The sequence below is a fragment of the Nelumbo lutea genome, chromosome 6 (assembly GCF_056320005.1).
Source record: "Nelumbo lutea isolate HS-2025 chromosome 6, American lotus-T2T, whole genome shotgun sequence".
In the NCBI taxonomy this organism is placed as follows: Eukaryota; Viridiplantae; Streptophyta; class Magnoliopsida; order Proteales; family Nelumbonaceae; genus Nelumbo; species Nelumbo lutea.
Genome location: NC_142689.1, coordinates 10,399,390 through 10,413,406, shown reverse-complemented (window position 1 = coordinate 10,413,406; position 14,017 = coordinate 10,399,390). Strand labels below are relative to the sequence as shown.

At 42.3% G+C, this 14,017-nt stretch overlaps 2 protein-coding genes across 3 annotated transcripts; one reads left to right on the top strand and one right to left on the bottom strand.

Annotated features, from left to right (window-relative positions):
* Positions 1-4,087: 4,087 nt before the first annotated feature.
* On the bottom strand, positions 4,088-5,509 carry LOC148847281 (uncharacterized). Its single transcript, XM_088949538.1, has 2 exons — positions 5,057-5,509; positions 4,088-4,360 (listed from the first exon to the last, which is right to left on the bottom strand). Exons 1-2 carry the CDS (start codon positions 5,507-5,509, stop codon positions 4,088-4,090), a joined length of 726 nt encoding a protein of 241 aa, XP_088805664.1.
* Positions 5,510-10,350: 4,841 nt separating this feature from the next.
* Positions 10,351-13,672, top strand: LOC148847280 (type-1 restriction enzyme mjaxp r protein (DUF668)). 2 transcript variants are annotated; one of them, XM_088948555.1, is made up of 3 exons: positions 10,351-10,759; positions 10,844-10,898; positions 11,413-13,672. In XM_088948555.1, the coding sequence occupies exon 3, from the start codon at positions 11,488-11,490 to the stop codon at positions 13,177-13,179; it is 1,692 nt and encodes a 563-aa protein (XP_088804681.1). In that variant the 5' UTR covers positions 10,351-10,759; positions 10,844-10,898; positions 11,413-11,487; the 3' UTR covers positions 13,180-13,672. The 2 variants fall into 2 exon arrangements, with proteins under 2 accessions (XP_088804681.1, XP_088804682.1); XM_088948556.1 differs by having other exon boundaries at positions 10,364-10,759; positions 10,847-10,898.
* The last annotated feature ends 345 nt before the right edge of the window (positions 13,673-14,017 follow it).

Sequence of the window (14,017 nt, the reverse complement as noted above, 5' to 3'; positions counted from 1 at the left end):
CTCGAAATAGTCTACAAGGAAGGAGAATCCATCAAGAGCTATATCAAATGGTTCAATGATGCATGCTTGCAGATACCGCGCCTAGACCCCGCGGTACAGCTCGCGGCAGCCAAGAGGGGTGTGACACACAAGGAGTTCAGGTGGCACATGGTAGTCAACCAGCTCGCGATCATAGCCAAGTTCCTCAAGCTCGCAGACAAATTCATAAGAACAGAGGAGGAGATCAACCAAAGGACTGAAGGCGGGATCAAAAAAAGGAAGAGGGAAGGCGAGCCCTCCAACTCACATGATAGAAGGAAGAGAGACCTAGCTCGGGGGCCGAAGCCAAGCCAGACGTTCCGAGCTCCCTTAGCAGGTCAGGCGGACTACACGCCCTTAAACGCGAAGCGGGCCAAGATCTTGATGACGATCAAAGACGCCCCGTATGTGAAGTGGCTACCTTGTCTGAAGGGAAATCTGAACGAGAGGAATAAAAACTTGTACTATAGCTTCCATAGGGACCACAGTCATAGCACCAAGCATTGTAATAATCTCCACGACAAGATAGAGGAGCTTATCCGTTGCAGGTACCTACAAAATTTTGTACATAATAATAATAATAGTAGTAGTAGTAATAAGACAAGTCGGCAGGGAAGCAAAGATGCACCCGAGTCTAGCAGTCGACCAGCCGAACCACAGGAGCAGCCCCCGGAGGAAAGACCAGTTCAGGGAACAATCCACGTGATCGTCGGAGGATCAATCATAGCAGAATGCACCTCAACAGCAGCTCGGGCATCAACCCGGGAGGCCGCCAGAGAAGAACAAAATCCCCCAAAGCGGCCTAGGACGGAAGACCCCATATTCTTCACCGAAGACGATGCGTGCGGGGTCCACTACCCCACGACGACGAACTTGTCATAAAAATGAAGATCAACGACTTCGAAGTCCGACGGGTACTCATTGACTCCGATAGTTCAACAGACATCCTCTTTAAAGTGGCCTTCGACAAGCTCCAGTTCCAAGAGATTAACTTGAAACCCGCGAAAACCATGTTGGTCGGCTTCAGCGGAGAAGAAGTTAGACCCCTGGGAAAGATCACAGTACTTGTGGAAGTCAGCACGTGGCCTAGCATAGTAAGACTCAGTCATGATTTTTTGGTGGTCGCGACCCCCTCCCCCTACAATGCCATAGTAGGTCAGCCGATCACCCACGCTTTAAAAGCTGTGGTGTCCACTTTCTATTTGGCCATGAAGTTCCCAACGGACTTCGGCATCGGGGTAGTGCGAGGAGATTAGCTCAAGTCCCGCAAGTGCTACGTTGTCGTCCTCAAGGGAAAGGCCAAGGTAACCAGTGACCTCGAACTGGACCGACCTGCGAAACAGAACGAGGAGCGAGCTGCACCAACAGAGGAAATTGTTCCCATCTTTGTCTCGGCAGAGGACCCCACCAGATTACTTCAGGTCGGAGCATCCCTTGAATGGCAGAATAGCCATTCTAAGTCATTTTATGTCTAAGTCAGCAGACCGTTGCCTGCCCTTCTTCAAGGCAATAAAAGGCAAAGGGTCCGAGTAGGACCCGAACTACCAGCTTGCATTTGACGAGCTCAAGAAATACCTCGCCAGTATCCTGGTGTTGACCCGGCCCGAAGAGGGCGATGTTTTAGAACTATACCTCTCAGCAAAAGAAGAAGATCGGGTCCAACGACTCATCTACTATGTTAGTAAAATATTGCAGGGAGTAGAAAACAAGACATCCGGAGATAGAAAAGCTAACCTATGCGCTGGTCATTGCGGCCCGCAAACTCCATCCGTATTTTCAAGCCCATACCATCATCATCCTCACTGATAAACTTTTAAGGCAAGTATTACTCAGGCCTGAGGTCTCTGGACGATTGACGAAGTGGGCCATCGAACTCAGTGAGTATGATCTCCAGTACAAGCCCCGAACCGCTATCAAGTTGAGCACGAGGCCCCCAGTTCGGGTGAGCTTGATGCTCCCAGGCCGGTTGAGTCCAAGCCCCATGAGGTCGCACCCAGTTCGGTATCTCTTCTGGTTAGGCCGAGCACGAACTATGATGAAGAGCCATGGATCCTTCACGTAGATGGCTCATCAAATCAGCATGGCAGCGGAGCAGGTGTAATTCTTCATAGTCCGAGTGGCACGAAACTGGAGTACGCGCTACGCTTCAAGTTCGCGGCATCCAACAATGAGGCGGAATACAAGACGTTGATAGTAGGGCTAGCTCTGGTGCAAGAGGTAAAGGCAAAACACATAGTTATCTGTAGTGATTCCTAGCTTGTGGTCAACTAAGTTACTGGGAATACGAAGCCCGCGAGCCAACTATGATCGTTTACTTGGCAAAGGTAAAAGAGGCTTTGCTTAGCTTCCAGTCACACTTCATCAGGCAGATCCTGATGTCAGAGAACACTGAGGTCGACGCCCTGTCCCGGCTAGCTAGCACCAATGACAACACCATGAGAACTGTGTACATTTTGGACTTACCTCGACCCAGCGTTCTCCAGGAGGCACAGGAGGTCGCTCCTGTTGCCCAAGCAGAACCTAGCTGGATTGATACACTCGCAAGCTTCCTGCTACATGGAGCCCTCCTCGCAGACTGCAATGTTGCCAAGAGGGTAGAGCGCCAGGCAGCCAAGTACGTCATATTAGATGGACGGCTGTACCGAAGATCCTCGCTCCCCTACCTACGTTGCTTGCGACTTCCCGAAGCCGAGCTCGTACTCCATGACATTCATGAAGGCCTATGTGGCGAACACCTGGGGGGCAGAGCCCTTGCTCAGAAAGCACTATGACAAGGGTACTATTGGCCAACGATGACGGCAGATGCCACCGGGCTAGTAAGGAAGTGTGAGAAGTGCCAAAAGCACGCCAACATTCACCACCAGCCCACCACCGACCTCAAGTACCTCACCAGCTCGTGGCCCTTCACACAATGGGGTATCGACCTACTCGGGCCATTCCCGCCAGCAACAGGAGGAAGGAAGTTCCTAGTAGTAGTAGTAGACTACTTCACTAAGTGGGTTGAAGCTGAAACTCTCGTAACCATCACAGCTCAAAACGTCCAGAACTTCTTCAAGAAGAACATAGTGTGCCGCTTCGGGCTACCTCGGGTGTTGATCTCTGACAATGGCAAGCAGTTCGAGTACATCAAATTCCAAGAGTGGTGTCATGACATGGGGATTCAGAAAAACTTCATGTCGGTTGCACACCCACAAGCAAACGGTCAAGCAGAAGTCACGAACAGAGCTATCCTCCACGGACTAAAAGCCGGTCTAGACCGAGATAAAGGGTTATATGGGCAGACGAGCTACCCAGTGTCCTAAGGGCATACCGAACTACAGAGAAGACCACCACCAGTGAGACTCCCTTCAACCTCACCTATGGCACGGAGACAGTCATCCCAGCCGAAATCAAAATCCCCTCACTTCGGTTGGAAGCATACAGCGACAGTACTAATAATGACGAGCTACGTACCAATCTCGACCTACTTGATGAAGTAAGGAATCTCGCATACATAAGAACCATGGCGTACCAGCAAAGGGTTGCTCGGTACTACAATGCCAAAGTTAAGAAACGAAGCTTCCGCGTCGGCAACCTGGTTCTCCGCAAGGTCATGGTACCCGAGCCCGGTGTTGGAAAACTCGGGCTGAACTGGGAAGGACCCTACCGAGTAAAGAGAGCACTTGGAGGAGCATACGAGCTCGAGACCCTATAAGGTAAACAAGTACCCCGAGCTTGGAACATCGTCAACTTAAGGTGGTATTACCTATAAGCTACCGAACTGGGCGAACTGTGAGCCGCTCTCAAAGCCAAAGGGCCAAAACACCGAGGTAACAAAGACATCGGCACTACAAGACCCAGTCGCCTCCTTGGGATGGGCAAAAAACTAGAAAAACTGAAAACCCCGAGCTGAGAATGACCTCGGGGCCTCGACAACATAGTCACCTCGGGCGTATAGTCAACTCGACAATATAGTCACTTCGACAAAAGGAGAATATTTGCACAACACTTGAACAGAAAAAATACTTCATTGCTAAATGTTTGCTTTACAGTGTTTAAAAAAAAAGCACTAACAAAAACACTAACGAGCTCACAAACCCAGAGGCACATCTTCCTTGCCTTTAGAAGGGACTTCGATAATACCCAAAGATCCCGCTTCATCTTCGGCATCCGGGTCGTCATCAGCTACGGCAGCCATCTCTTGAGTGATGCACAAAGTGGTTATGGTACTAATATTGAGCTCGGGGTACGTGTTCCTTATCATTAATCGACTCAACTTGAAACCCCATCTGTACGAGTCCACCATCATATCATCGAAGCGCGGTGAAGCGATGTAATCTTCGACGGCTTTCACCTTCGCCTCCTTGATGGCCCGAGAAAAGATCTAAGTCTTATCCCTAATATCTTCCTGAAGGTACTCAACCTAATGCTCCAGGTCCAACTTCAGGTCGACCGTATGTCTCACCACCATTCCTAAGGCCTCTTTGTCCCTTCGAGACCTCGATAGCTCAGCTCGTGTAGCACAGGAAGCCGCTTTGGCAGTTTCTGCTCGCTTCAAGCCCCTCTATCCAAAACATGGATAGAGGAGTTCACCTGCTAGAAAGAGGACAAATCATCTTGGTAAAAAAAAAGGAAAGAAAAGAAAACAAACACTACCCTGACTTACCACCATGGCGTGAGTTGCAGCACGAGGGCCTATGAGATTTGTAAGAAGATCGACCCACTACGCGACCTCCTCAGGGCAAATGGCCTTCTTGCTTTTTTGGAGAGTGTAGCTCGACGTCAGCACGCTCCCAACCTCCTCGTGACTTCTCGAGCCCGAAGGCATGGCCCGGGTATAGGCAATGTCGGCATAGGGAGCCCCTGTCGCCTCCTGAACTGAAGGAGTCACCTCGGGCTCCGCAACACGGGAAGGATCAAGGCGGACCCGCTTAGTGGCTCGCTTCCTCCTTTTCATGCCATTTAACAGACTTGCACCTCGAGTCTTCTTTGCCTTCATAACACCTACAAAAAGGAGCTTGACATCAAAGATAATAATAAAAAACAAAAGCAAAAGTACCTTTATCTGAGCAAGAAACCTACCCGAACTCAGATCGCCCTGAATGAGTTTATCCTTCGTCAGGTAGACTTCACATTTTAGCCCAAATCGGGCCCAGTCCCGGAGGCCCTTCACCGTATCTTCATCTAAAATGACACCAGGGTCAAGAGCGGACAAACCCCACTCAGTAGGAAACAGCCACCCCGTAGCACTTTGAACCACGAAGTAGTCCCGCTTCCATGTCGGGACCTTATTTGGAAGATTGTGTAAGAGCTTGAAGCTCGGGCAAGGTGACAAGTAGTACGCCCTCCTACGCCCAGGCAAGGGACCCGGTTGTTTCTTAAGCATAAGGATAGCAGAAAAAACTTCAAAGTCTAAAGGAAGACAGTGTTCACAGCACAGGGAGATGGTCCCGACAAGGTTACGGATAAAGTTCGGGTGAAGCTGACCTACAGTGATGCCAAAGTGGTTCATGATTTCGATGATAAGAGGGTGGAAGGGAAGGCACAGCCCGACAAAAAGCTGCTCTCGAAAATTCATGATCTCGTCTAGACCGTGCTCCCAAGGAAAGTCGTCCGCGGGTAAGCTATATGCATACTTCCCGGGCAGGTTGAACGGGGCAATGAGGGACCAAAGCCTCTCGGGCATCATAATGGAAGGCCCGAACTTATCTGGCACCCAAACTCAGTGGGAAGTGGATGCCAAGCTACCCGAGGTGACCCGACCTACGGGCTCGAACTCGAGCTCTTCATCAAGCTCTACCTTGGGCCCCGCCTCGGACTCACTAAGGCTATCGGGGGCAGTAGCTCGGTTCGTAGAACCAACATCTAACCCCCCCAGAGGACTATCCGAACTACTAAAACTATACATCAAAACAAAAGGGCTGAGGACTCACCAGGAAAAGCTACCGGACTATGAACAAGTGACGCGAGCTCACAGGCTTGGATGTGAGCTCAAGGAACAAATGTTGAAGGATAGCGGAGGAAAGTGACCAGGGCCCCCCCACTATTTATATCCACTGTACCCGCACATCAACGGCCAATATTGAAACTATCCATGGCTCCCCGCAAAATCAGATGCGCACTCCCCGAGGAAAAGACACTTTGGCGCACGTTGTTTACGTTCAAAATTTTGAAAGTGTTTACGCGCGTGAGATACACGCAGCCCGGGATTGACCCTTGGCCGAACCAAGCCATCCCGGTTGAGCCAAGAACACAAGCAGGTCAGACCGGAGAAATTTCAAACCAAGGCCAAAGTGCCCCGAGGCAAATCCACCCATCATCCTGTGAACTCCCTACGCCGGGTTAGAACCCCAGGCATGGGGAGTGGGGGGCAATTGATAGAGGGAGATTTGACCCGACCCCTTGGCCATGCGACACGTGGAAGCAACCGAGAGTGACCTGGCAGAAGCGCCAGCTCGGCACGGCAACAGACCCACAACCCGAGCTCCGAGCTAAAGAGTCCCGAGCTCCCAAGGAGGAACCCAAGCTCTCCCTTCGAGGTCCTGAGCCTTACAAGGAGCACAAAAGGCAAAAACAGTTCCGAGTATATTGGTGTTTCTTGAAGCACCGTTTTTTTCAACGTGTCACTGATGTATCAATGGAGCAACGATATTGATGCCAAACAGACACTCTAATAATAATCATCATATCCCAATCACTTTCCTTCACATATTGTTATTTTTCCCATCATAGTTGGGTTAGAAAGAAAAAAGGAAAACGTATAAGGGTTATTTGGTTCACGTGGATAAGGGCCTGGAATTGGCACATTTTAATTCCGACTATTTGGTTGGACAAAGTTGCAACCTGATTCATATTCTCACCAAAACGGCATTCTTCAATTGGAGGGAATGGCCATGGGCAAAGTTGTTGGTATCCGAATCAATTTGTTGGACCACCGGCGTAAATGGGCTTCAATAAAATTGGTCAGAACGTATACTGATTATATATATAAAAGACAAGGTTATTGCTTTGATCCTTGACCGCCAGGATATATCAACTTCAACTAAAAGATATATATCAACTCACCACAACTAATCCCAATTAAACGAATTTAAAATAATATTTCATTTATGCAAAACTTCTACAGAATTATACATCACAAGGATTTTGAAACCTTATTGTACATCAATTGATACATAACAAATTATAGAGTTGCTTTTGTCAACTTGTTTGAATGACAAACGTATCTATCTAGGCTATATACAACACGAAGAAAGTTGAAAACAAAGCTCTAATTATCCGCATAAAAGAATACAAAGATTTCAAATTGAAAAACAATTGATTCCATTTCACTTTATAGATGAACCAAACAACATTAATTTGATTTGGACCATTATAGGCCATTCTAATTCCGACTTTAGGGACTTCAATGCCCACCACAAACCAAACAGAGCCTCAAATCTTTATTCAGATAAGAAGAACATGCCCAAGTACTCATGTGTTGTGCACAATTAGTCATGTTTGTGTGGTGTTTTGTTGTTTATTGTGTCATTGCATTGAAGACTTGAGAAAAATAGTTTGAGCATCACAGTACAATGCAATAATTGTTTATTGCATTTTATTCCACGTAAGCACCACTAGTCGTTACATAGGCAAAACCAGACACAACACCCAAAATACTAAACTGATATTTCCTATAAAAAACACCACTACCAAACATACAATTTAAGTTATTGCATGTGTTTTATTTAATTTTTATTTTTACAGTTATTTAATCTAGCAATTGTCCATTTGGATTTTATACAACATAAATTTACAGTCTTAATTTAAATCGTAACAACATGGAGAAAAATATTAAGAAACGTAACATTACTATTTACTACCATTTTTTGTTCATAATTAATAAAATATTGAAACACTACATATAAGATTTGTGCTAAATTTGGGAATCAGTGCATATAACTTCAATAATAATGGTGATGATGATAAATGCATTTTATATTAATCAAGTAAATACCCACATAGGGCCCATAAAAGATGGATGCTCTTGGCATGGAGCCCATGAGTTGTGCCCTGTTTATGGGTTGAATATTCTTGTGATCCCATCATATGATTTGGATCTTCACCTTTTCCAACTGCATGTGGGCAGGCCATGTGCAAATTAAAAAAATATCGAACCCAACCACAAATTAAAAAAAAAGGGGGCTTACTTGCTTATTTTAGCAATAGCCTTAGCTAATCCATCACTTATACATGAAGGCAAGATTCCACTTCACTTTGCTCGACAGATGACAGTCGTCTCAAACGTTTAAAATCCACTTTTGTGTATTTTATGTTTTTTTTCACCTGATTTTAGCCATTGTTTATAATAATAATAATAATAATAATAATAATTTTATATTATATATAAAAGTGTGAATATAATATAACATTTTTTTAGATTAAAATTATCCTATACTTATTTGTTTAAGAAATAGTATAAAAGTCATTTTATTATAGTTTTAATGCTAACTTTAATAGATACTAAATTGCCTATATTTATGTATTTAATCAATCTCTAATTGTAAGAGTTGAAAATGCAACTTCATTAATTAATTTCCACATCATTTAATCCCCTATTATTAAGTCTTATACTTAAAGATATAAAAATCTCATATTCTCTTATTAAATCATATATTTTTAAGTTATTTTCACTAATAAATGGTACTAACTAGATCTATGTCAATATTTTTAACAATATAAACCCATGTATTTTAAAACTCACTAAAAAACAAAATTGTTTTTTATCAAAGTGGTGGCTAAGCAATTCAACCATCTTAATCAAATTGATCAACTTACGAAATCATAGTTAAGTAATAAAATTTTAAAAGTAGAAAGTTACAAAAATGCAAAAAAAAAAACACATTTGTGATATCTTTATTTAGCAAATTAAAAAAGAAGTGTAATAAAAATAATTATTTGTTATTAATAATTAAAATATAAAATTTAATAATAAATAGTTCAATTTTTAGGTTAAATATGTTAACCTTTAATGCCATACATAATTAATAAAATATAAAAATACATAAAATTTGAAAAAAAAAATGGCAATGGGACTAGTTCGGGGCAAGGATCATATTCCCATCCCCATCCCTCTCCCCAATCCCCGTCGGGGATAAATATAAATAATGTTTTAAATATATTTTGATATATACAAATAATATCCTATATTTAATATGGGTGGAGACCTCAATCCCCATCCCCGGCCCCATCGAGTTAGGGAAGTCAGATGGGAAAAATTGCCATCCTTATTTAGGCACATGTACAATATCATATGAAATAAAAAGTAAATGTAATATATTGTAATTATTTTTAGACACAAAAGAAATTGTAGAGAAAAACTGAACACATCTATAATTTTATATTTACACTATGTTAAAAATATAAATAAGATTATGAAACTTTTTTTGGCTAAAATATTCAATTTTGAATTTAGTCATTATTTATTTATAAGGTTAAAATTGTAATTTTTTTATACTCAACACAACACACACCAACTTTTCAGTAATGGTAACAATGGGATTTAAATCCATGTCTTACTGGGACTACCCAACTAATATGCCAACCAAGCATCCAGTATGTTGTAGTAAATTGAACTGCTACTTTTTATCTTACTCAATTACCACTATTTAAATTTTACTTTTCTTTTATAAATGAACACAAGAAAAAAAAAGATAGACCAAAAAGGGAAAACAAATTTTATTGTTGACTAAAATACTAATTTTTTAATCTAATCGATATTTAATTTTAAGATTTAAATTATAAATCGAACAAAAAATACATAAAATAAATAAAACATAAAAAAAAGTCTAACGAAACAAGTAACTTGACCATAACCCAATAAATTGGATTAATGCGGATTTATCACTTAAAGCTTAGCCCGAGCCACCTAAGATAGAAATTGGATCCCGTGCATATTCCTGTAACCAAACAATTCCCCCAACCCTTACCCCCCACGAGAAATAATTCCCCAATGGTTGACATTCCTTTATTGGGTTCACGGGTGTATTGAGAGCTACATACTCGCTTCATTAATTAATAACCCGACCCGGTAACAAACAAAAAGAACAGTAATAAAATAACCAAATAGACAAGCCATAAATAACCGCATTACAGCAGGCTTCAACTTATGTCTTATTTATAATGCTCGGGGACCCACTTCCACAGTAACGTTCCGCAATAGATTTCATATCAACCATTTAATTTATTCATCTGCATGACACGTGGCAGATAAAGGCAGCTTCTCACGGGGGACCCACATTGGTGGATTGTTAAATCACAATTTTCTCGAACTAAGCGCAGCATTAATTAGTGAAACTCTTTGTGTTTTACACCGTAACATCCGGAGGCACAAACCGTATATTTGTCTCTCTCTCTTTCTCTCTCTCACACCTACATCGGCTGCCGTCGTCCTTCCGTCTGTCCGTATCGTCCGTCCAACGCTAGCCTTGGCGCGGCTATCTGACGCCGGTTGTGCGAAGTGTAAAACTGTTAAACGCTCTCCGCTGTATTTCCGCCTACATTTATCGACCACAACGCGTCACGCCGTCACCTTTCCTTATTTATGCGCTTTTCACTCGTTTACGATTTCGGCTTTGGTTTAATGTAGTTCACACGAGAGAGAGAGAGAGAGAGATGGCTGAGTCACTGCTGCAGCTTCCGAGCTGCTTCCTTGGACTTCATAGTAGAATAACCGACCACTGCTGTAGCCTTTTTCGTCTGCTGGGTTTCCAAATGTTTTCAAGTAAATCTCATTTTGTTTTTTATTTTTTATTTTTGTTTTTTTTCTTGCTTTCCTGAATTCTAAGGTGAGATTCGTTTGGTGAAGGAGGATTTGGTATTGTTGAGTAGAGATTTGCTGTTCCTTCTTCTTCAGAGCATCGGTGAGTTTCCAATTTTTGATTCAATTCCTTTTTTTTTTTTTAATTTCTGAAGAAAATAGGTTTGATTTTTTGTGCTATTGTTGCTTCCAAGCTGGTATTTGTACGAGATTCTGCAGGAAATTTCGGGCTAGGGTTTATGTATTGATCTACGTGTTTTATGTGTTCAATGTTTGATGGTTATACAAATCACGGGATTTAGGCGGAGAATAAGAGTTAGGTTTCTGTCATTTTCTTTTGCAGCTCCAACATTGTGTTTTCAAACTCCCATTTTTCTTTTTTTTTTTTGTTCTTTTTTTTTGAGAAAAGGGATTTTTTTCGCTACACATCTCTTCTTCCGAAAGTCGAATTTCCATGCCCTTCGGTCTTTTTATCACCGATTATTGGTTTTGTGAGTGGAATTTAGTTATCTAATAAGTAATTTCAGTGGCCTCGTGTCTCAAGGAGCGATGTTGATTTGGCTGTGTAGTTGTTGCTTCAATTGTTTGATTGTTGTTATCTACGGGTTTTGATGCAGAATCCGTGAGATCTACAACGGAAAGTTGGTTAGAAATTATTTGTTTTGCATTTATTGTTATCGTTTTGGAGCGAGATGGTTACCGAATCGTGGTTTAGTAGTTTGTGGAGGACGTCGAGGAAGACTGCATCAGAACCTGAAAAGGCTGTAATTGGGGTATTGACATTTGAAGTTGCAAGCTTGATGTCAAAGGTGGTTCATCTATGGCAGTGTTTAAGCGATAAGCATATTATTGGGCTGAGGGACGAGATTATGAATTCGGTTGGGGTTAGGAAGCTGGTGTCGGATGATGACGAATATCTTGTTGAGTTGGTCTGTGTAGAAATAGTTCATAATTTAGGATTCCTAGCTAGATCTGTTGCCAGGCTTGGAAAGAAGTGTACTGACCCTGTCTTGCAGCGCTTTGAGAATGTCTTTGATGACCTGGTCAAGAATGATGCTGATATTTATGGCTGGGAATTCACGTTGAAGAAGATGGAGAGGAAGGTTAAGAAAATGGAGAAGTTCATTGCACTTGGCTCAAATTTATATCAGGAGCTGGAAGTTCTTGCTGAACTGGAACAGACCCTGAGGAGAATGCAGGCCAGTGAGGAGCCTAATAAGTTGAACTTGCTTGAGTTTCAACAGAAGGTTGGGTGGCAGCGGCAGGAAGTGAAGACTCTTAGAGAGATTTCTCTCTGGAACAGGACCTACGATTACACTGTTCGCCTTCTTGCAAGGTCACTTTTCACGATATATGGGAGGATCAAATGTGTCTTTGATATTAATCAGACAGTAGCAGTGGATGGAATTAATCGCCCCAAACTTGGAAATACTGATAGTCTTTCTCGCAGCCACTCCATTGCTGCCTTGTTGCAATCATCAGTTCATCCATCAGAGATTAATAAAGCCAGATTTGCTTCAGGTCCTCTACATAAGCCAATTACTAAATCAGGGCCTATTTATCGCATAAATAAGTCAAACAACCGGCAACAGCAAGCTGTTGATCATTCATCTAACCTTAATCACAAGATCCCATACCAGAAAACAAGGAGGTTGGCTCCTGTGGGACCATTTAAGGGATGCATGATGGCTGGAAATGTTTCTCCTGTGGTGCAAAGCTGCAGACCTGTAAATAGTGGTTACCTAAGGTCAAATGGTGTTCATTCAGGACTTCTTACCAGAACGAATGCTACTGATGGAGAACTGCCTAGTCATGGAAATACACTTCACTGTTATCTGACCCTCTTCAGTTCTAAGCATAGCTCATTAAATGCTCCTCCATCAACTCTTGGTGCCTCTGCATTAGCACTCCATTATGCCAATATTGTTATTGTAATTGAGAAGCTTGTGGCTTCTCCTCATTTGATTGGTCCTGATGCCAGAGATGATCTTTACAATATGTTACCAACATGTATAAGAGCAGCCTTAAGGTCAAGGCTAAAGTCATATGCTAAGAGCTTGGCTTCTTTTTGTGATGGTGTTCTTGCAGAAGAGTGGAAGGACGCATTGGCAAGGATTTTAGAATGGTTGGCTCCACTTGCTCATAACATGATAAGATGGCAGTCTGAACGAAATTTTGAGCAGCAGCACTTAGTTTCCAGGGCAAATGTTCTTTTGGTACAGACACTCTACTTTGCAAACCAGGCAAAGACAGAAGCCGCGATTACAGAGCTTCTTGTAGGTCTGAATTACATTTGGAGATATGGAAGGGAACTTAATGCAAAAGCTTTACTGGAGTGTGCTAGCAGCCGAACCTTTGATGATTATTTGGATCTGAAGGGATAACAATATTTCAGCCCTAGCCTTGGGTTGGTTTCCAACATATATCTGGGTGCCTCATAAGATGACAAGTTAGTTATTTCACAAATTCTGTTTGGATAGAAATCTTAGCAACATTTGGTCTGTGAAGGGGTACTCTGTATTTGGATGCTGTTTGGCAAGTACTGATTTTTTGCTGGGATGAGTACGGAGCAAAATTCTTGATTCTTCTGGATGCCTTAGCATCAAGAAGTCATTCGTCCAGCAGTTAAGGTGTAGTTTCAGCATCCCAACTTTTTCCCATCAAGAGAAGTACAATCTTTGTTTTTTCTTTGGTTGTTAGAATTGGCGCTTACAGCCACTGCAAAGTGAAGCACAAATTGATGTTTGTACCATTAAGCTCTTCACGTTCTCCTGAAAGTTGTATACCAATAGTAACAGTCGATATATCTGTAAATTTATCATATATAGACGACTTTATAGATTATTTGGAAAGCTTCAATCAGTTTTGCTAGTTTTACATGGATGTGTTGTTAATGAATCTGTGCTGCATAATAGAGCAGAGGTTTCAGTTTGTTATGTAAGTTTGTTTCCATGTACTGATAACGCTGTCCTGGTTGTCATGTGAAAAAAAAACTGGAAACTAATGTTTTGGTATAATACAAAAATTTAACTTAAAACAATTTTTGAGTTTAGTATACAGCATACTTACAGTATACACACACTTCTAATTAAATTTTAGTACTCTAATCTACTTTAAAAAATGATCCCTGTCCTTTCATCCATAATATATTCATGGATTAATGGGTATGCTGCACACTGTCAAACAATTAATCAATGAATCTTCAAGTCCTGGGATAAATGT

Coding starts and splice junctions, on each gene's coding strand:
- LOC148847280 (XM_088948555.1), top strand. CDS start 11,488: ATGGTTACCGAATCGTGGTTTAGTAGTTTGTGGAGGACGTCGAGGAAG.
- LOC148847281 (XM_088949538.1), bottom strand. CDS start 5,509: ATGAACCACTTTGGCATCACTGTAGGTCAGCTTCACCCGAACTTTATC. Junction 4,361..5,056: donor GGTTTCTTGCTCAGATAAAG/GTACTTTTGCTT, acceptor CGGGCCATCAAG/GAGGCGAAGGTGAAAGCCGT.